At 53.7% G+C, this 22324-nt stretch overlaps 1 protein-coding gene across 1 annotated transcript in view; it reads right to left on the minus strand.

Moving 5' to 3' along the window:
* Positions 1–1375: 1375 nt before the first annotated feature.
* Positions 1376–22324, minus strand: part of Sh3tc1 (SH3 domain and tetratricopeptide repeats 1) — a 43077-nt gene continuing 22128 nt past the window's right edge. Inside the window, exons 6-18 of the mRNA XM_041636189.1 lie at positions 22023–22169; positions 21239–21449; positions 20700–20776; positions 19770–19965; positions 16419–16552; positions 15239–15280; positions 11335–13014; positions 8303–8483; positions 6638–6788; positions 5208–5330; positions 4530–4680; positions 3397–3593; positions 1376–1737 (exon numbers count right to left, since the gene is read on the minus strand). Coding sequence (XP_041492123.1) covers positions 1480–1737; positions 3397–3593; positions 4530–4680; positions 5208–5330; positions 6638–6788; positions 8303–8483; positions 11335–13014; positions 15239–15280; positions 16419–16552; positions 19770–19965; positions 20700–20776; positions 21239–21449; positions 22023–22169 — 3548 coding nt within the window. The 3' untranslated portion in view covers positions 1376–1479. The remainder of the gene's footprint in view (positions 1738–3396; positions 3594–4529; positions 4681–5207; positions 5331–6637; positions 6789–8302; positions 8484–11334; positions 13015–15238; positions 15281–16418; positions 16553–19769; positions 19966–20699; positions 20777–21238; positions 21450–22022; positions 22170–22324) is intronic.

The following is a 22324-nucleotide window of genomic DNA, read 5'->3' on the forward strand; positions in this document are numbered from 1 at the left end:
TGGAGGGCCAGCTCAGGGAACACCCTAAATCTCCTGAGCACGCTGCTACCCAAGTCTCACCTCAGCCCCAAGGCAGCCATTTTGTTTCAGGGCTGACCAACCTGGGCTCAAAGAGAGACAGCTGGCAACTGAGGACCCCCAGGCTGTGGACGACTCCTTGCTGAACAGCAGGCAGGGTCTGACCTCAGCCAAGTGGTCTTATTTACCACGACTCTGGCTGAGCCTAGAGTGGGTCACTATTACCTTTCATCTTCAAGAAGGTTACCTCCTCTCCTCCTGTGGCCCAGCCCACTCAGAAATGGGACTATCCTGTCCACAACCGGTTAAGGGGCTTGGGTGAGGGAGGAACTGATTCTGGAAGGTTCTCTGCTGCTCCCTGGTGGGGAGACAGGGAGGATCATCTGTTTCAGCCTTTGAAAAGTGGATAATTCTCCTTGGTTTTCAGCAAAGTTGTTCAGAGTGGACACCCCAGTTCCTGCCTGCAGTGTTCGTCTTAAAGAGAGATTTGAGGGAGAGTATAGTGTTGTGGGACACAGGGGGGCTGCAGGACAGTGACACTGTCAACACCACCGGAAGCCATGGGCTTGGAGCATTTCCGACCACTTCCAACCTTCCCGTGCCCTGGTGTCCATGCTTAGTAAAGAAACTGTCTGCAGCACCTTGCCTGGGCTAGAGACTCGAGGGACACCAGGTCTCAGGGACTAGGTGACAGCAGAGGCCAGAGGGGAGCAGGCAATGGCAGGAAGGGTGGCCATGAGGCCATTCTCAGGCAGCAAATGGCAGCACTCTGCAGGCCAGACAAGCCTGGACCAAGGGACACTGAGCAGGGAGAATCTTCCTCCTATGGCCCATGGCTCTCCTGACATCACCAGAGGTGGTGATGTCCACAAGCTGCTCTGGAGGTCAAAGGGTCCACGTCCCTGTAGGCAGGCAGAGTGGTCCCTGTACTTGGCTCTGAGGTTCAGTTCCTACCTGCTGTGACATGGATATTCTGGGTTCCCCATATCTCCCACTGTCAAAAGGGGCCATCATGACCTTAACTTGGGAGGATGAAAGACGCAAGCTTGTGTCAGATCCATGAGCAAGCAGAGAGGGAGACAAGGCCACCTTAGGCCCTGCCAAGGGACAATCATGACCTTACCTTTTTATAGACAAGGGAACAGAGATTGAGGTAAGTGACTAGCAAAGGCCACACCACAAGAGAGCCAGCAGGAGGCCTTGAAAACACCTGCTGGGCTCAGTCCTCACTGGAGACAAGGTGGGCACAGGCTGCAGAGTGGGTCCAGAAAAATGGGTCAGAGAGCTGGGAGGGGGTAGTGCCTACACACCCACTGGGACACATAGCACACACCTTGAAGATACTACAGTTGCTGAAATATATTTACTACTGTTTGGTCCTTTCTTCAGCACCCCCACCCCCCAAATAAGTCACCCACACCCGAAAAATAAAGTCCTCTTGTACAAGTCTTTCTCAGGTTGTCAGGATGAGTAGCCAGGGGCCAGCCAGGATGCCAGGCCACAGAAGCGCTGGGGCACCAGGTTGGTCCTGCGGAGGTTCAGTTCTGAGGCAAAGGTCCTTGCTTTTTGGTAGAAGAAGAGGGACATCTCCCGGTCCATGAGGAAGTGGTGGTAGATGGTGGCCAAGCGTGTGTAAATCTTCAGCTGAGCTTTCTTGTGGCCCAGGTCCACAGCCGCTGCCAGTGCCAGCTGGTAGTACCCAGCTGCATCAAAGGGATCCTGCAGATAGATGTGTTTGACTGGGATTTAGCTGACTCGCTGCCATGGGGTGGGGGGGCGGTGAGTGGGGAGGGTACCTGGAGCAACCCCCAAGGGCTACACTACACCAGGGTACACCCACCCAAAATGGTTGACCCATAGGCCAAATCAGGGTGCTATGAGGGCATCCCATCTTTTCCCATCACAATCATAACTTAGCCTCTTTCCAACAGGGCTAGAGTTTTCTGGTCCTTGTCTTTGAACATCATTTTTTAAAAACTGTCCCAGCAAAGGGTACACCAGCTTGGGGGCTAGCTCAGAGCAGCAGCAGGTCTATCCTACCCCAGCAATCCAGGAGACCAGGAACAGCTTTATGGCTGCCCCTCAGGTCCACCTTGTGCACACATCTGTGCCCCTTTTCTGGAGCTTCCTCCTTCCTCCAGGATTGCAGAACCTCAGGCCTTGACTTGTCATGGCTTCTGCTTCTCTCCTGAGCCTCCTGGCTGCCTGGATCTTACTGTGCCTCGCCCCTAGTCATTCCAGAGGGTTGTATGGTACCTTCCTTGAGGGAGGTGGATCCCCTGGGACTTCAGAGCCTCCCTGACTCTGGGGGTTTCCTGGCCCCAGAGTGTTTGTACAAGTGGCCTATTTCCCTGGGAACTAAGATGAGGTATAATACACCCCTCTCCCAGATCAAGAGCATCGTTGCCTCAAACTCAGCATCCCAATAGGATGCAAACTCCCTCTGGACCCACCCCAGGAGTCTCCCATTACCCTAACTTCTTTCGGAGGTCTCCAAAAGAGTGAACTGAAGGGCTTCCTGAGACCCCACCCAGTCTGCCTCCCCTTGTTCAGCATTTGTGACAGTCCCCTTGGCTGGCAAAAAAGTCCAAGATCTACCAATATCTCCTCTTGCACCAGGCCCACAGAGCCAGTACCTGAGAACAGAGCAGAGTGGGCCATGTACGGTGGTGGGCACTCCTCACCCTGGGCTCCATACATGGCCCACTCCTTCCTGGCTATCGCTGGGACAGGAGGAAGCATGGGGGTACTGCATCTCAGGGGGAAGAGAAGCTCTGGAGGAAAGGGCACCCAGCTAAGCAGGAAGAGTTGGAGCATGTGTGTCTGCACATATGTGTGGCAGCTCAGATTCACACATGTACCTGGAGCTGTGACTAGCAAAGACTCAGAAAGGGAGCCTGTGATCGGTATACCCCTTCTGGAATCTCAATTTCCTTCACTGTGAGGCAGATGACAAGGACTGAAAATGCCACAGAATTCAATAAGGACTTGTGGGGAAAGGCTGGTACTCAGCTAGGCTTCCTGGAAGAGGCATCAGGATGTGGGTTGGATTCTGCAATGTGAATCTCAGGGGCCAATGCTCATAAATGTCCTTGTCCCTTTATGTTTTTTTTGGGGGGTCACCACATCCAGGAGGCACCCTAACTCCTTTTCCACTACTGGTATAGGGTAACCCTGTATCCTTTTCTTGTAACTTGAGAAGGCCAAGCCTGACCAGCACAAGAAACTAGCGCTATATCCTGACCTTGCTGGTTTCTCACAGCCGGGGCTTGCTCCCTGAGGACGCAAGGCCATTGCTGGGCGGCAATGACTGTAAGTGCAGACCTCACACTCAGGAGAGCAAGGTCTCGACCCCAGGTGGGGCCCCTTCTTGCCCACCTTCAGGTCATAGAAGATGATGTCACCCAGCACCAGGTACACCTTCACATAGTACAGGGTCTCCTCGTCGAATTCCAGGGGTGAGTTGCAGAGTGACAGAGCCTTGAGGAAGAAGTGCTCAGCCAGCTCTCCGTGGCCCAGCCGGTGGTGCAGGGTGGCCAGCCGGTGGTAGGCCACGCGCTCATTCAGGCGGTCACCTGGGGATGCAGGTGGAGGGGCAGGGGTGAGGACACTGCCCAGTGGGGCAGGCATGGCATGAGCCAGTCAGGGGTGGGGGAGCATGCGTGTAAATGCAACAGCACATCACGGCAGCTGTGTACACTCACAGCCTTGAACCAGGCTGCTCTAGCTACGTCTTCCCTATCCCCAGACTCATTTTGTCAGCTGTAAAGTGAACTAATGACAGTAGATCCCTTTCTGTTTCCATATCTGGCAAAGCTTCAGGCTCACATGCCCCCTTTTGTGTCTACATGGAGTTGCCTGGGGAGAGGGGGTGCCTTCAGTTAGGCCCGTCCATGATCTATGCATTCTCAGGCACAGGGCTCAGTGACTGGCTGTGGCTGCTGCCTTATATGCTCAGCACAGTCTGGCACTTTAGGGAGCCATGCTTAGAGCCCCAGGCTTAGCCTTGCAGACAGGGAACCTGCGTGGGTGGGCTCGAGTGCCACTTCATGAAGCCCATACTCAGTGCTCTGAGTTCAGCTGCATTCCTCCTGCAGGCCTGAGGCCTCACTCGGGGCTCCCTCCTGGGAGGAGCACAGACACCCAGTCAGTGGCTCAGTGTTGGGGAGAAGGAAGCCTAGCACTAAGCAACAGGTTGCAGACAGGTGAGGACAGGAGAGGGGGGAAGGGACATGGGAGAGGACAGCATATACAAGTCCACCTGTGTGGAAGGCAGCTGGCCAGCATTTGGTGCAGCAAGAGAAAGCAGCAGAGAAAGCCTCAGAGCTCTCTTGCCCTTATGTCCTTGCCTGCTCTGTGCTGGGCCAGGGCTAGATCCTGCCAGCTCAGCAGAGCTGCCGTGGGCCTCAGCCAGCCTGCGCAGAAGATGGGAGATGCCGAGCAATGTCTGCTCTGCTCACTGTCCTGGGACAGGATGGAGTGCAGGGCAGGGCACAGGGCTGGGGACTCACCTAAGGTGATGCTGAGTCCTAGGGCCTCATGGGCGAACTCCAGGCCCTCCTGGGGTGCCTCCAATGCAGACAGAAGGGCCACCAGCTTGTTACACAGGCGCAGCTCTGCCTCTTGGTCCCCTACGGTCACAGCCAGGGGCAGCGCCCGATCCTGTCCACATATTGAGATTAGGCTTCTGCAGTGCCCACCATGCAATACCTCCTGGGCCCACATGTGTGCAAGGAACTGCCACCATCCTCCACTGTGTGGTCTTTTCATGGGACCGAGGATGGTTCTGTCCTGAGACCTCAGGCTGGGATGTTACTAGTCAACTACACCTTCAGCCTCAGCACAGCCTGCGCCTCTCTGCCCAGGAGACAGGGCTTAAGCGGGACAATCAAGTACTTTACTAAAATGCATGACATGTGAGCTCAGAGTCAGCTGTACACTGTGAGCCATGAGGACAGAGGAGAAGCCATGTCTTTCCTGGCACCCTATGTGGCCTTTTACACATGCCTAGGCCTCTCGAAGCCCAGCTTCTGCATCTGTAAGGAGACAGGATTACCCAACCAGGGCTGCTTCAGATATTAGCATGAGGCATATACTGTGCTTTACAGAGGACTCAAAGATCACTCTAGGAAAGCTAACTACACCGCCACTCTCTATCTCCAGGTGGGAAGCGTATGGTGGCCACTCACCCGGTAGAAAGATACAGCTTTTTCCCGCTCCCAGGAGCCATTGAAGAAGATGTCCCCAGCTGCCTCAAACAGCTCCAGCCCCAGCTTGGGGTCCCCAGTACACAGGGCTGCGTTCTGTGCCACCTGTAAGAACCAGAAGTTCTCTGGAGATAGTACCACCTGGGGTGGTCATGCCTCCAAGATGGGCGGCCTCACACTTGGAGGCGCCAGTCTTTCAGTCTCTGTGTGTTTGTGGCTCTGAGAAGAGCAACCTTCAGGACCCGAGAGCCAGGAAGTGTCGATTCAGCTGTAGCCCAAGAGTCCAGCAGGTGTGGGCTGCCCAGGTGAGCATAGAACAACTGAGACCTGGACTCTGGCCTGCCCACCATGTTGGAATCACAGTTCCCTGCCCCTACATTGCCTGTGGCTGCCACCACATCCTGCTTCTTCCTAACCCATCCATGCCCACCTTCTCGCCCATCAGTGCCACAAGACAGGGCCTGAGGCTGCGGCTTCCCTGCTGTGTCCAGGGATTCCTGCAATGCCTGGTGCATTGACGATGCCCAACAAACACCTGCTCAGTGATGAGACTAAATCTACTCACTCTCTAGCTTCTAGGTTGGACCTTAGTATTCTCTTCCAGCAGGTGGCGCTAGCTCACCACCCTGACTCAAAGCTGTTTGCCTTCAGGCTCAGCCGGCCCTCTCCAAGCAGCTACCAGCCACAGCCCAGGGACCCTCTGAGCCCTGGGCTCCTTCCTTGATTCTAGATCCTCCGTGAACAGTGCTGCCCCTGTGCTCCTTATCTGTACAGATCACACTGTGTTTGGGAAGCATCACAGCTTCTATGATAAACATGTTTTGAAGTAAATGGACCATGAGCTACTGAAGCAAGTCCTTCTGTGCAGCGCAGACACAGCATCCTTATACACACTGAGCACTTGCTATGTACTGCCAAAGATGGGTACTGTGAGGAGCCCGCCCGCTGCCCAGGGAGCTCAGATGGTTGTCAGATAGTCTGGGCATTGAAGGAGACTGAGGGAGCCAGAGTGGGCCCTGGGATCCCGTAGGTACTCAACAGTGATGGATGAGCAGATGGACAGATGAGTGAACAGATGGGTAGACAGGTGGATGGGTGGGCAAGGAGTGAGGGACAGGGAGATGGATGAATGGGTGAGTAAATGGGTAGGTTGAGAGGGTAGATGGGTGGATATATGATTGATTGTGGATGGGTAGGTGGATGAGCAGACAGGTGGATGGGTGGGTTGGTGGACAGGTAAATGGGTAGGTGAGTGGGTAGATGGGTATCCATGAGTGGGTAGTTAGGCAGGTAGATGGTGGGTGAGATGGGTAGTTAGGTGGGTAGACAGGTGGTTGGGGGTAGATGAGTGGTAGTTAGGTGGGGTAGGTGGTGACGAGCAAACCAGTGCACCCTGATGGCCCTGAGCGCACCTGGATGTACAAATCCACCAGCTCATTCTGGCGCAGGATATAGTAGATCTTGCCGGCCTGCAGCCAGGCACGCGCCTCCTTCTCCTTCTGCTGCAGGTCAATGAAAATCCCCAGGCTCCGTTTGGTGTAATCCAGAGCAGACTTGTAGGCCCTGGGGTCAGACACAGGCGTCAGAATAGAATCTGCCTCCAGAATGGTCTGGAAGGTCAGGACCTGAGGGGATCCTCTGTAGGGAGCATCCTGTCCTGCCCCAGGCACCCCAACACAGCATGGAAAGACAAGAGGAATTCTTCAGAGGGAAGACAGGCAGCTTTGTGTAAGTAACCCTATACACAGGCTGAATCCAGTCTGTAATGGCTAATTGTATAGCAACTTGACAGAAGCCAGTCATTAGGAAACAGGAATCTCACTTGAGAGTATGTCCCCGCCAGGCTAGCCTGTGAGCAAGCCAGCAACATGCTTTCTTGATTGATGACTGATGTGTGAGGGCCCAGACCATGGCGGGTGGTGCCATCCCTGGGCTGGTGGTTCTGGCTCTAGGAGAAGGCAGGTAAGCAGCACCTTCCATGGCCTCTGCATCAGCTCGTGCCTCCAGCTTCCTGCCCTGTTTTGAGTTCTTGCCCTGACTTCTCAGTGAGGGGCTATGATATGGAAGTATAAATGGAAATAAACCCTCTCCCCTTCAAGTTGCTTGTAGTCATGGTGTTTTAGGGGCTGGAGAGATGACTCAGACGTTAAGAGCACGAACTTCTCTTCCAGAGGGCCCGGGGTTCAATTCCCAGCACCCACGTGGCAGCTCACAACTGTAACTCCAGTTCCAAGAGACCTGGCACCCATGGCAAAATGCCAATGCACATAAAATAAAAATAAACAAACCCTAACTAAGACACAGCCTCTTTCTTTTCTGGTACTAGGGAGACATTGGCATAGGGCAGAATTCACATCTTAGGCTGGGTTTCTCAAACTGTACACTCGGCAGTGGCACAGAGGATGCTATCAGCAGTCACTGTCCCTGCTCTGAGTTTCTGACCTGAGGCCTGGCCTGGGCTCAGCACCTCCAACAAGCTCCCAGGGAGATGGATAGCAGTCCAGGGGCATACTCCAGAAGGGTTGCTCTAGGCCGCTAGCCCGCTGCTCCTGCTGTGAGTTATATGTTGGGACAGGAGCATCTCGGGCTCTTCCCTCCTTCAGTATCCCTGCCTTAGAGGAGGTGTCTGTTGAGGATTTTGCCAGCTTTCAGGCTACCCAGAACTTCAATGTTGGTCACACCTTAAACATGACCCCGAGATCGGGCTCCAGGGAAGTTGGCTCTGCCCTCTATGGTGAGAAGCCTGAAGAACATGTGGCCACCACCATATGTCTGGCAGGTGAATGACACCCAGCTGCTCTGGCCCCAGAATGACAACTAAAGACCAGGGGCGAGTGGAGGTCAGCTCACAGCAGCAACCATAGCATGGGTGGCTTTGAAATGCCTGTATCGGCGACCCTTGTGTAACTGAGAAAGTGGGGACAGGCGGGTAGGAGGGCTAGTCCCTCACCAGAGAAGCCTATGCTGGGACTCGGATGTCATGAGTGGAATGATACCGGCCCTGAGGGGTTGGGATGTGGCTGGTTCCTGGCAGGGGAGCTCCCCCAGGCCTTGTGTCCCAACGCTGGTGCTCTTACCGCTCGGTGCCCAGAGACAGGTAGAGCTGGCTGATGGCCTCCAGGAGCTGACCCTCCAGCACCTTGTCAGCCGTCCTGCGCGCCAGTGCCAGCTGGAACTCATGGTAGATGACACATCGCACCTCGTTGGGCATGACCTTGCTGTAGAAGTGGCACAGCTTTTGCACAGCCTGTAACTGACCTAGGCGGGGACAGAGACAGGATGTCACTCTCCTGGCTCCATCCCCTTGGAGGCACCCCAGGGCCTGTGTATGGAAGGGTTAAAGGTCCCAGTGTATGACTGCCTCTGCTTTACTTCATGAGTCAGGTCCTCAAAAAGAAGAATACTGAGCCCAGAGCCAGGCTATGTAGTCTGTAGAATAGCATGCCACGATGTTGCCATTAGTTGACATACCAGGGAAGCTTGCAGATAGTGCTGGCCATTCCAGCCAATCCAGGGAAGGGTCCTCCCTGTCCAGGTGCTTGCCCTGGTCCACACCTTTTGTCTGTCTCACCGCATTCTCCCCACCTCCACCCTAGCCTAGCGACCAGGGAAATAGCAGCTCAATACAACTGGACACATGGATAGTCCACAGCCAGCATCCTGCCTGGAGCCTGCCACAAGAATAATGGATTTAGCCTAGCCCAGGACCCACAAGCCTGTGCTTCATTCAGGAGGCCAGGCTCCAAGCCATGGCTCTTTGGGCTATCCCAAAGCCAGGGAGGGGCTGGGAGCCATGTGGCATCCCCAGCTGTGAAGACAACCCAGAAATCAACACTGAGGCAGAAGGCCTAAGCCATAAGCCAGCCTGACCTCAAGGGCTTCTTAAGGGCTCATGAAGCAGTCTCTAAAGACACACACACACTGGCCAAGCTTCAGTAAATGCAAAAGGATGGAAGTCATAAGGAAGGTGTTCTTCAGCTGCACAGCAACAAAGCTGAACTACAGAAGAAGTTCAGGGCCAGGCTGGGCGACTTAGTGAGACCTCATCTTTTGTAAAAGGCAAAAGAAGGCTGGAATACAGAAAGGTTACAGAGCATTGGTCTAGCATGCATGGGGCCCTAGGATGGTTCCCAGTCCCGCTGAACAGACAGACAAACAAATCAATAACATCAGAAAATTTGGTGCGTTCACAGATATGTGAAAGTAATCTGCCCATGCCTGAATAGCCAGAGGTTAAAGGAAGAGACACAGGGAAAGAAAAGCATAGAAGTTTAAGGGATGATTGGGGTGGAGACTTGGCTCAACGGTCAAGAGCATTGGTTTCTCTTGCGAAGACCTGGGCTGATTCCTAGCATCCATATGGTGCCTCACAAACACCTGTAACTCTAGTGCCAGGGCACCTGATACCCTTTGGGGTACCAGGCACACATGAGCTACACAGATATATATGAAACAAAACACCCATACAATATAATAATAATAATAATAATAATAATAATAATAATAATAATAAAATAGAAAGTTAAAGGATGTTGAAAAGCAGAGCTGAGGGGGAAACTTATAGCTGTGAATGCTTTTGATGGAGGTGGGAGGGAGGGGGAGAAGTGGGGAGAAGGTGAAGGTGAGAAGGGAGGAAGGGAAAGGAAAGAAGGGGTACAGGGAGACAGGGAGAAGAGAAGGGAGAAGGGGGAGGGAGGAGGAAAACCCTCAAACCTCCACTCCCACCCTACTGAGCTAATACGTAGCAGATGTGATGCTGGTGAGAGCAGGCCAGCGGTGGAGGAAACTCGCAAAGCCAAAGTCTGATGCTTTGAAAACCTCGACAGAATCATAAACCTTTCGCCAGCCTGACCAAGAAAAAGAGGCTGCAAATTTCTAAAACCAGAAAAGAGGGTGCACGCTGCTGACAGTCTTGTGAAAGGACAGACTGCCGTGAACCACTGCCCATCAACACACCAGAACACTTTCCAGAAAGACGCACTGCACCAACACTGGCTCAACGATGACCTGGCCTGTGGCCCCGGCGTTATCCCTCAGCCTCCCAGGGGAGGAGGGACACATACTGCTAGGCCCTCTGCTGCCGCTGTCCAAGTTTGAGGGGTATCTGGGGAGGCCTGGCAGGATGGGTTGGTGGCTCTGTGGCCGTGTTGTTGAGGCTGTGGAAGTCCGGCCCACAGAGGAAGGATGTAACCTGAGACTTCCCTGGGTCCCTTTCATACCAGAATCTGTCCTGCCAATTCCTTACCTATTGGACCCTGCTTTCCTCCTTTGTTCCCTCTACATGACTGTGTCCGTAAGACCTCAAGTGTGGGTTAGGTCTCTGCTGGAGAACAGACTCCAGGCAGATTCACTTATTCTGTCTTCCCCACAGTCACAGCGAGTGTTCAGTTGCACTTGATGGCTCTCCAGTCCTCTTAGTAAAGGGGCAAACCACGGGCTGGGGTTCATGGTACATGCTTAGCACCCCAGCCAAGGCTTCCCATTCAATACTGCAAAGTGCATGGATTCAGTCACCCTGTGCCTTACCCAGTTCTCCCTGCTTGGCTAACCTTTCCTCAGTCCACAGGCTGGAGTAGAGCTGCCTGTGAGCATATGGATCACTCTCTCTATGGCTATTCTTACCCGGCCATCGATTTTCTGTTCATCTCCAGACCCCAGCAAGAACAACATGGTCTCACTTGTGATGGGGCTGGGATCACACCTGTACAAGGTCCCTGTGGGTGAATTTGATCTGTTGTAAGGTTCTGATGACTTCTAGGAAGAGGCCATGGGAGGTGTTCAGGGCTGCAGACAATGTACCTGGAGGTCTGGTTCACAGAACCCCAGGCTTGTGTTAGCTCAGTGTTCTGTCTAAGGTAACCTCTATTCCGGTGCTGGGGCAAGGATGTGGAGTCCTTAGAGCAAGGTACTTTCGGCTCACTCCCTATGTCATTATACCTAGCCCAGCACAGGAAGAGGCTGCATCAATGATGGTGGCGAACATCTTCAGGTTTCTACTACCTGGAGGACAAATAGCCTCTGTCCTCTGCCTCCCACCCCAGGGAACTCTGAATAAGGAACGACACGCAGACCCCAGGAGGTGTGAAGAGGGGACAAGGGTGGTACTTACTCTCCAGATGGTCCATTTCCACAGCCACCAGAAAGGCCCACTCGTAGTAGCACTTGGCCTGCTGAGAGAGGGCCCGGCGGGTGCATAGTTGGCCCAACCACAGGAGAACCTGGGTGAAGTCCCGGCCACACACACCACTGGGCAGCTGGGAGAAGAGCCCCACAGCCTCCCGCAGGTAGTGTTGTGCCAAGCTGCGGGCACCAGCTTGTAGGCACAAGGCCCCAAAGTTAGCCAGGACTACTGCCTGGCTCTGCAGGTGGCCCTGGCCGTAGGCCATGTGCAGAGCTCGGAAGTAGCCTTCAGCAGCCTGTCGGATCCTGCCCGTCCTCTTCAGAGCCATGGCTACCATGTTGGTCATCACACACTCCTGGGCCTTGTTGGCCACGGCTGCATCTGAAATGGATTTCAGGATGTCCATGGCTATTACGCTCTTCCCACAAAGCATGTGCAACCAGGCAAGTGCCACCAAGCGGTCCACGACAGCGTGGATCCCAGCTGCAGTGTCAGCTTCTGCAGCCTGAGACATGAAGGCAATGGCCTGGCTGTGCTGCTGATGGTGGCTGTACAGCTGAGCTAGACTGGCATATAGAGGTCCACACAGTGCCTGTCCTATGCCCGGAGTGAGAGAGGCCAACGCCTGCCTGAGGTAGTAAGCAATCTGGGAGGGGAGGTGGTGGCTTGCCCTCCTTTGGCTGTTTGGCCCAGGAGCATTCTGGAGTACCAGATCCACGCTCCTCAAGGAGCCGGCCAAAGAGCACCTAGTCCGCAGTGAGGACTCCCTGATGCAGCTCAGTGCCAGGTGGGGCAGGCACTTCCTGCCATAGATGTCTGCCAGAAGCAGGTAACAGTCCTCAGGCCATGAGGCCTGTGGGGTCCCCACATCCCTGTTGAGGCGAAGCAGTCTCTCCAGGTAGGGCAGTGCCTCCTCAGGCTGCTTGAGGTGGGTGTAGTGCCTGGCCAGCAGGAAGCAGGCCCGGGCTTCGGCCTGCGGGCTGAGGCCACAGATGGCCCTGCGCAGTGTGTACTTCAGGAGCTCGGCATCTGTGTTACACGCGTGGCCCGGTGTCCCGAGGAGAAGGGCTGCGGCTTTGGGTGCCACCTGTAAACACTTCTCCCCGTTCTTCTGCTTTAGGTACACAGTAGCCAGGCTGGTATACACTGCTGCCACCAGGAAGAGGTCCCCAAAACTGCCCTCTAGAGCTCCCAGGGCTTCTTCAAAGTACACCCGGGCCTGGGATAGCTTCAGTTTCCGGGCACACAGTCGCCCCAGCAGGAGGCAGAGCCTGGCCAAGGCCATGCCCAAATTGACTTTCTTGGCAACTCCTCGGGCCTGTGCCAAGCGTCCAGCCAACTCCTCTTCATCGTCAAAGCTACAGAGGACAGTGCTCAGCCAGGGAAGTGAGATGTCATACAGGCCCCGGAAGTGGGCTTCGTAACCAGGGGCATTCAGGACCTGCAGCAGTGAGTCCAGAGGCTCAGGATCTGTCCAGTCATCTTCAGGATCCAGGCAGAAGGGGGGCTCCTCACTGTCAGCTGAACTCACTCTGCTGGACACTGCTTCCAGGCTCTGGGCTATTGGGTCTTCAGGGTGGTCGGGGCAAGCCTTGCACCGTTCTAGAATGTCCTTTACCATGTGCAGCGTCTCATGTGGTTCTGGGTTCAGGCGAGGCAGAGTCATTTCTAGAAGTCACAGAAGGTGCAGTTGGATTAGTTTTAAGCCTAATTTGAGTCCTAACTTGACCTGTGTGACATCCTCCATCTCTGCCCCACCCACTATTCCCCTAGCTGCAGATTCTGGATGACACTGTCCCACCCGGATTCCAGAGCACTGGAGGCTGGATCAGGGCCAGTCCTGCTGGCTCTTGTCAGCTTTCCTACCCAGCAGCCCCCTCTCTTTGACCTGCTCTTGGACAGCAGAGTTTTCAGAGGCCCTGCTCGTCAGAGCACAGGGGTGAATTGTAGACGGTTTCTCTTTAGAAAGAAAGGAAAGCTACCTAAACACCTGGCCCACAGCAAGAGTCCAGTCATAGGTGTGTGATTCTGCAGATCCCTCAGACTCTAGAAGCTATGAAATCTCTGACAGCCCTTGGCACAACTAATCCGCATGGGCTCAAAGGCTGCCATATAAAATAGGCAAAGTTAACCAGGCTGTAGGGGTCATAGCTCAGTGACAAACAGTGTATCCAGAATGCATGTGGCCTGGGTTCAATACTCAACAACACACACACACACACACACACACACACACACACACGAGAAGGTAGACAAAACCAATGACAATGAGGATAGGGATGCTGTGGTTACTGGCCTCAGTTGTACCACTCAGTCAACTGGGTGGTGGTGTGGTGGTGGCACACACCTTTGCTCCCAGCACTCAGGAGGCAGAGACAGGCTGGTCTCTTGAGTTCAAGGCTATCCTGATCTACAGAGTGAGTTCCAAGACAGCCAAAACTACACAGAGAAACCCTGTCTTGAAAAATCAAAACAAACAAACAAAAAAAGAGAGCGAGAAAGGGACAGTCTCCTTGGGGAATGACCCCAGGGAAGGGTCACAGATTGGCCATTGAGCACAATCTACTACCACCTGCTAGCAGGACCTTGGCCTCAGATGGGCTCAGATCCAAAGTCACACCCCTCCATGGGCCAGAGCAGACACTTGTTTCTCCTGGGAAAACACAAGCTTAACACAGAGTTATTTGGAAGGAAAGGAATGAACAAAGGCTCTGGAGCTCCTCTACTGGGATAAAAGAGCCTCTTTGCTCTCAAGTTTGAAAGTCAAAATATGCTCAAAACATGGGCTGGAAAGACGGCTCCGTAGTTAAGAGCACCTGCGGCTCCTCCAGAGGCTTGGTTCCCTGCACACATGTCGTCTCATAACCATCTTTAATTCCAGTTAGAGTGGGGAGTCCAATGCCCTTTTCTGTCCTCCATAGGCTCCAGGAACACATGTCTGGTGTATACACACATGCAAACAAACACTTAGACACAAAAAAGAAATTAAAAAATAAATAAATCTTTTATAAAAATATGCTCACACAATCTGAAGTCAAGCGTGGTAGTGCCCACTTACGATTCCGGCACTTGGGAAGCAGGAGGAAGAAAAAGTATTCAAGTTTCTCTTTTGCTCCATAGTGTGTTTGAGACCAGCCTGAGACCACTATCTAAAATTTTTATTTAAATCTATCTCTTTACTATTCTGTAAAGCCTTATAACAGACCTGAGACTGTCAGATTGGTTATCCTGGGCAGAGGACGGACTACCTGGGAGAAAGCTGCTCCATCCTCACCTGCCTCTGCTCGCTGAGCCCAGAGCAGGAAGCCTGGGGCCCATCCCATCAGTGCCAGGCTCCTCCTGGCCCTCTTGCTTGAATCCCACTTAAGCTTAGGTGGGTCCATTGCTGGGGAAAATCCCAGGACCCTGAGGGGCTCACAATTCTAGATCCTCTGTTTAGACCCTCTAGGGAAAAAGATGGCTGCAGAGGAGCGATGGGAAGGGCATTCCGGAATGGGCCCCAAGAGGGAGGGACCTCCAAGGTTAAGTTGTGGGGGACTTTCTCTTCAATCCCTAACCAATGGGCCCTCAGTGGAAAATCTGGGTGACTGCATCTGGTCTTGAAAAGGAACCCACAGCAGCATGGGCTGGAACAAGGTGAGAGGGATGCCCAGCCTTCTTGGGAGGTCCTGATGAGGCCATGCATCTACAGGAAGAGATCTGGGTCCCCAAGGTTTCCACAGGTGCAACAGAGGAGCTCCAGGGCACCCATTCCACATCCCCCACATCCTGCAGAGGCATGGCATTGGTGCTGAGTGCCCATGGTGCCCCCATACTGCTGCCTCTGCCCTGTGTTCACACCTGGTAGACTCAGCCATGAGTGGAGGAACCTGAGCCGCAGGGCGGTACCTACCTCGTTGCTCCAGATGCTCACCCTCAGCTTCTTCTAACCAGTCTAGGAAAGGGAAAAGAGAAGCAGTCACTCCTCTGCCTGCACCCTGCATCCTGCCTCATGCGGCCAGGTGAATGCAAGCTCTCCAGTCACTAGCGCCTACAATGGCCAGGGCCAGAGAATCCATGTTCTCAGATGTTTCCAGGCAACGATGGAGCACATGTCTAGCCCTGGTGTCCCCATTCCCACACATCCTACTGAGGGTGCCTGGGATCCTTGTCAGCTCCATGACAAGAGGGGCACAGACAGCTGCGGAACAAACTGGGCTGGGTCTCTCCTCTGCTGATTGCTCTTCACCCAGGTGGCACTGGAGCCTCATTCCTACCTCCTTGGGTTGGCACTAACTGTCTGCTGGATTGCTATAGCAACAAAATAAGGAAAAGATCTGAAGAAAACATATAAAAACCAGGAAGTTATAACATCAGACAAAACTTTGAGGCTTGTCTAGCGGAGAGCCTTTGGTAGTTCTGGCCCTGGGATTCAACAACCTTGGAGCCAATTCTGTCTAGAGCTGGGTAAAAGGAATCTGACGGGCACTGACAGAGGAGCCAACCCCATGTGCTGGTAAGGGTTCTGGTCAGATCACAATGGGGTCCCCAGGCTGTCCTACCCTCAGAAACTAAGGGTTCAGGTGTGTCACCTGGTGCCTGTTGACAGTGGAGATAGGTTTCCTCTGCAGCTAGGGCCTCAGGACTGCCTTCTGGGTTGCCCGCACCCAGCCCTGAGGGCACATTCTTGGCTTGCCTTTCTCTGCTCCCTGGTAGACTTTCACTGCTTCTTTGAGGACGTCCCAAGAGAGGTGGTGTAGTTGGAAAGGGAGGGGAGGAGAGAACCCCTAGGGAGCTTAGAAAGAGCCAGAAGCATCCAACCAGCATCCAGCTCTCTTGGGATTAAGGCACCTAGCTCTCTTGGGTACATGAACCCAGCCCTAGCAAGGTAGAGTGTAACCATCACATGTGGCCTTAACCAGACCACTGGACTCCACCCAGCTGCAAAGCATTTGGACCACACCCTTCAGAGAAGTTCCTGCTCTTCCAGGAATCTGCCCTGGGACGACTCCAGGTTAATCTGACTCAGAACAATCTTTATGCCTCCCCAGCTCACAGAGAGAACAGAGGTACCACACACTCCCTGCACCTACCCAGGCTGCATGTGGTACACACATCTGTGCCAGATGTTCTGCTCAGGAGCCGCCGAGCATCCTCATCTGAGAAATGGCCCTCTCTGCGGAAGAATGATCTTTCTTCCTCACTAAGGAAAAGTGCACTTTCCAGACTAGAGAGACAGAAAAAAAAATCCACAATTAGAAGAACAAATTCAAAGTCCAGGAGGCCCCCGGGAGAGTGGGCAGAAGGAGCCTGGCCAATGGAGTCGCTCGCCTTCAGGCTCGCCTTCAGGTTAACTGAGTTTACTGTCATTCCAGGACTCTGGAACAGAGCCAGCGGTCAGCTGAGCACCTGTAAGAGCCAGATGGCTTCACTCCACTGCATTTCCTACCTCACTGAGGACACTGCCCCCTGGGAGCTGTGTTTTCTTTGTAGGATGGAGCTGTCCAGATCCAGGAAACAGGATCAGCAGCCATGTATCTCTACAGCTAAACTTGGGAGGGTGTTTTTGTTTGTTTGTTTTTGTTTTATTTTTTTTTAAAAACAAAAGTCAAAATTTCACAGTAAGACCCATTTCTTCTCCCTCATTTAACTGCTGGGCCCACTCAACCACAGTGGAGACACCAAATATACACAAAGCCTTCCTGCCTGGTGGTGGTGGCCTTTAATCCCAGCACTTGGGAGGCAGAGGCAGGAGGATCTCTGAGTTCGAGGCCAACTTAGTCAACAGCATGAGTTCCAGGACAGTTAGGGTTGCACAGAGGAACCCTGTCTCGGCAACAAACAAACAAACAACAACAAAACCCAAAACCCAAGAGGACCCTTGTTAGGTCCAAGATTAAGAAAGACTAAGTGAACAGGAGAAACAGCTCAGAAATTAAGAGTACTTGCTACTCTTGTAGAGGATCTCTGAGTTTGGCTCCTAGACACAACCATTTATAACTCCAGTTCCAGGGGATCTGATGCTTGCTTCTGTTCAAACACCCATTTGGTGCATAGACTGACATACACACAGGCAAAACACTCACACACATAAAATAAAATAATCTCTCATTTTTTAAAAGAGATTTAGATTATAAAGGTCCTGGGAAGGTGAGTGCCTGGGTAGATTCATAAGCCCACTTGAACCGTTCCCTGTGAAGCCACCACTCTTCCCACAGTACCTAACACAAGGACGGGGCTCATGTGGCCATGAAGCCAGGAAGAGGACACAGAAAGGGACAGAGGGACAAAGGGAAAAGCGAGGGAGGGAGGTATTTTGCCTGTAGGACTAAGTTAGCAGGGGAATGTGAAACTTTAAAATGCACCTTCTATAGACCAAGGAAACCACAGCCCAGCCCAGCCCTTGGCCTCCTTGGGCCTCTGAAGGCTGTGGGGAAAAGCGAGGCAGGTGACACAGGGAGTGTGAGCCACTCTCGGTGGTCATCTTTGGCTGTAAACAGGATGTGAACAGGTGGAGATGTGAATTTTTTGAGTTTTGACACTCACCCTGGGCTTATACTTGAGATCCTGGCTTTAAGAGCCAAGTACTGCAAAGGGGTAAAGGTCTGTGACTTGCAAAACTCATTCTCAGATGGTCTGGAGACAAATGGAAGGGGGAGGGGGAGAGAGAGAGAGAGAGAGAGAGAGAGAGAAAGAGAGAGAGAGAGAGAGGAGACGAAGCAACCAAGATGAGAAGCTGGCTTCAGCCATGAGCTGGTAAGGGATGGATGTTGCTGTCTGCTCCTACCTTCTCTGTCTCAGATTACATCAAGAGAGAAAAAAAAAGAAGAACCTCTGGGCTGTTCCCAAGGTGGGAGCCCCCAGGTTTAAGGCAGGAGAAATGCCAGAAAATATTTGAGTGACAGAGAAGTGGATACAGTCCCTTGCTGTGAAAGATAATGCCAACATCCCCAAAGCTCCAGGGAGACAGGGGAAAATGGATCAGAACCCAGCTCTTCCAGCCCAGAACCACCAAAGCCACTAGGATCCCACATCTGCCAAGAGGCCAGGGACAGAGGATGCATTGCCTGGAGAGCAGCACCATCTCTGTATTGAGAGACCAAGGACCACCTGAGCTAATGAGGTTGTCATATAAAGCAACACTGCACAACTCAGAAGGGGAGAGCCCAGAGTTCTCTGTCCCTGGAGATGGGTGCAGAGTCTGTGGAGGTCACCCAATGGGGCATAGATAGGCTATGTCCCTATTCCGCATGCGTGCTGACCTTCTGATGGGGTGCTGGAAAATGCGGCTCTAAGTATGACCAGTACACAGGTCCAGCCAGTGTCTGCCCGCTCTGACTGACAGGGACACTTTAAATCAGGGGCTAGAAGGGAGGGGACTCATAAGGATGGCAGCAGCCTTAGAAACTGCATCTGAGAGTCGGCTATGGGATCCATTGGCAAAAGGGCCATTGAAACATGTCCAGTTTGAGGGAAGCATGGCTATAGAAGGGACAGGAGCAGAGGACAGGTTCTCTGCATACACCTGTATTTCTAGGCTCTTCGACTGAGGTCTTAACCAGGCCACGTCCAGGGGAAACCAGGAACTGACCAACAGTAGGCTCAGCTGGGCTCACTGGACACTCCCCGGTCACTCCCCACCCACCACTGTCCAAATCTATACAGAGTTCATCCAGAAATGACCAGAGCACTCCTCTGGAGGTCCCCTCGGCTGGAGCAGATGCAAGCAGACAGAACAGGGCCAGGGGTTAATGAATAGGAATGGGATTACAGGCTGGCAGGGCCCCCGGGGAACCAGGTGACAGCGAAGGGTTACCCACATCTGTTCAGAGCTGAGCTGATGGCAAGAGGACTCTGAGGCCATGGAAACCAGGTCCAGAAGCTTCACAGGGCTTTGTGTTGAAGAGGGAACATGGAGAACCCTCAAAATGCCTGTACCCCTGGAAGCTGGGAAGGCAACCTTGGGAATTGGGTCTTTGTGTCTGTCACCAGCAAAGCTGAGACAGATAGTAGCAAGTGTCTCAGAGGAGGAAACAGACTTGGCTGAGGAGTCACTGGGAACTTGAAGAATCCAGTCAGAAGCCAGGGAGGCCCAGACCGGGGGGGGGGGGGGGGGGGGGGCACTGGGCTCAGCAGGAAGACTCACTCACCACTCCCCAGAGCCACAGCGGCTCAGCAGCTGCACCGCATGCTCCCAGTGAGGGGGTTATGCCTAGCAAGTGGACACTTTTCACCAAAGCATGTAGAGCTGACACTGTGAATGGACACCTGGACAGTCACACAGGACCCCCTGGTGGCAGCCTGGACGGGCTGATAAGGTTCAGTGGAGGAGGGGGAGGAGCTGCCCAGGACAGTGCCCAGGTGGCTCCTGAGAGGTTAATGGAAGGTGGCAGCATCCCCGTAGGAGCAGTGTGGGGTTCAGGAAAGGGACCTCTGCCACTCACTCAGATGCCGGGCCCTGTATGCTGACGAGGCCAGTCCTCACAAAGCCCACCTGGCCAGAGGCCACGTGCCGGCCCACACACCAGGGCAGGCCAGGCACCTGGGCACCGATGATCTCGATGACATCACCAACACAGAAGGACATCTCTTCGGGCCCTGAGCCCTGAAAGTCAGCTACCGCAGAGGCCAGGCCAAATCCTGAAGGGAGAAGGCCATGTGGTCAGAGCTGAGGCCCTGTGGACAGACAGGGTAGCCCTCAGGAGTCTGTTGGTGTCCATAACTTGGCCAGAGGTGTGTGAAATGAAGCCTGTCTCCTGAGGTCTGAGGAGCTGGGCCTCTCTGTGGTCTTCAGAGGGGCCATTTGATCCTCATACCAGATGGGCCACCAAGGCTGAGACACTGGTGAATTCAGCCCTAGGCCACCAGCCTTCAGGAATAGGACTCGGCCTTACGCAGCTCAGACTGTGTACACGCAGCAGGCACAGGAACCATCCAACACCAGCAGGCTCCACAAGGGGAAGAGAAATCTGTTGCCATCCCCACCCCAAGGGCAGCCTGAAGGACCAGTTCCTCATGAGGAAGACCCAGGACAGGGCCAGAAAACTTATCCACCCTCCATCCTGACCCACAGATTGTAGGCCAACAGTCAGCCAAGCCTAGGATCTTCCAATGAATCAATCTCAATGGGGTATCCTATGAGTTCACATTCCTGGCTCTGCGGGGTGTGAGAAGAGTCCCAACACATTTCCTGAAGAGCTGGGCAATTTAGTTGGGCCCTAAACTTCTCTGAGCTTTAGCTAATTCTGAGTATTGTAGAAAGGATGTCCTCTTCTGACTTAGGGAACATTCAGAACAAACACAGAAACTTCCAGAATACTAGTCCCTGCCGTCTTCTGCTACCTCTCCCACCGGGAGGGAAGTCTAATACTCACCCATCAGCTGGGCCTCAGGCGTCCCCGGTCTATCCATGGATTCATCGACAGGATCCCATGGGACCCTGAGAGTCCACCTGGAGTGGGGAGAAGAGGTCTGTGCCGTGGTCTCAAACTGGGGACAGGTGTGCCCTATAGAATGCTCAAGGAGTAGCAGCCCTTCAGGATGCACAAGGATCCCGCCCCTTCTTCCACATACCTGCCAGGTGTGCGGCTGGTATGTGTGGTGCTACCCAGGCTGGGTGCCTCACCCTAGGGGGCACTGCCGCCCCTGTTACCATGAGCCATGAAGATCCCCCTACCCTCCTCCCCTGGCAAAACATGTGCCCTGCCACTCTCCTGGAGCAACCGGGGCCAGCAATTTGAAGGCCCACAGCCCAGGCAAGGATCTGGATTTCGACTCCTGGATCCTATTTGCTCTGTGGCCTGGTCAAACTGCCCCCACCTTGGGCCTCAGTTTCTCCAAAAATCTTAGCTGATTCCTGCAGCCCCTCCTCTGTTCCAAGGTCTCAGGATGGAGATTTGAGCTTGGTACCTACTGGTGGAATGGAGTCAAGGGCTCTGGCTCGGCCTCTGCTGCTTCTGCCTTGGAGGATGTGCTGGGCGTGGGGGAAGATGAGTCTGTCTCCAGGATGGCCACTCCCAGAGGGACCCCCGAAGTCCGCCTGAGGGCCTGGGAGCCCTTCCTTGCACCCTGAGGTCCCAGCGTCACTCTCACACGGTGGTCAGGACACAGAACAAAGAAGGGCCCTTTGAAAGGACAGACATGGTCAACAGGGTGACCAGTGGGGCAGTCATAGCTCTTTCAAACAGGAAAGCTGCCAGCCCTAACTTCAAGGAGACCCACAGTAAGGGCAGGGACCCTACAGGAGCCCACTGCACCCTCTTCTTCCCAGGATACCCATCTGTGGAGGCCCAAAGGAGGTCCCAACCTCACCTCCACTGACACTGTGAGGCATGCTCAGACTCAGGGACAGACATGGGATTGCGCTTCGATGTCACCAAGGAGCCTGGCCTCATCTTGGTGTACGCCCATGGCCAGGAAAGAAAAGCAGCCCTGAGATTCCTTCCTGGGGACTCAAGACCCTTTTTCTATAAGGCCAACAAGCTCAGAGCACCGGGTGATAGACAAAAACCCTTCCTCTCCATTCTCTTTACCCCTCACCTCTTTGAGAGTCACATACAGTTTTGTTAACCAGTGACAGTGTCTAGGGCACCTTATGCTACATCATGCCTCCCACCCATGACACTCTGTGTCTAGAGCTATCCCCCACAGTGTCCCCAGCCCCGTGAGATCTAACCATGGTCACCGTTGCTGCCCACCTTCCTGGGCGAGGAGGCTCTTGTGTGTCTGCTTCAAGGCATCCTTGCTTACATACATGAGAATGGCCGTCTCCTCCTCCTCACTGGGTGAGAGCAACCAAAAGGTCTGGTCCACCAGCAGGTTCTCCAGGCAGTGGTGCGTGAAGCCTGCAAGACCAGGTTTGACTATCAACAGGCTCCAGGAGGGGCAGAGAACCCCAAGACCTCAAATACCAGACCCAGAGAGGACCCTGATAGACGGTTCTTCTCCAGATTCTGTGGGTCTCTATCTTACTATCTGGGCTGTTAGGGTTACACCTGCC

The sequence above is a fragment of the Microtus oregoni genome, unplaced genomic scaffold (assembly GCF_018167655.1).
Source record: "Microtus oregoni isolate MIOR12 unplaced genomic scaffold, Mior012 000049F_ref0000343, whole genome shotgun sequence".
Classification (NCBI taxonomy): Eukaryota; Metazoa; Chordata; class Mammalia; order Rodentia; family Cricetidae; genus Microtus; species Microtus oregoni.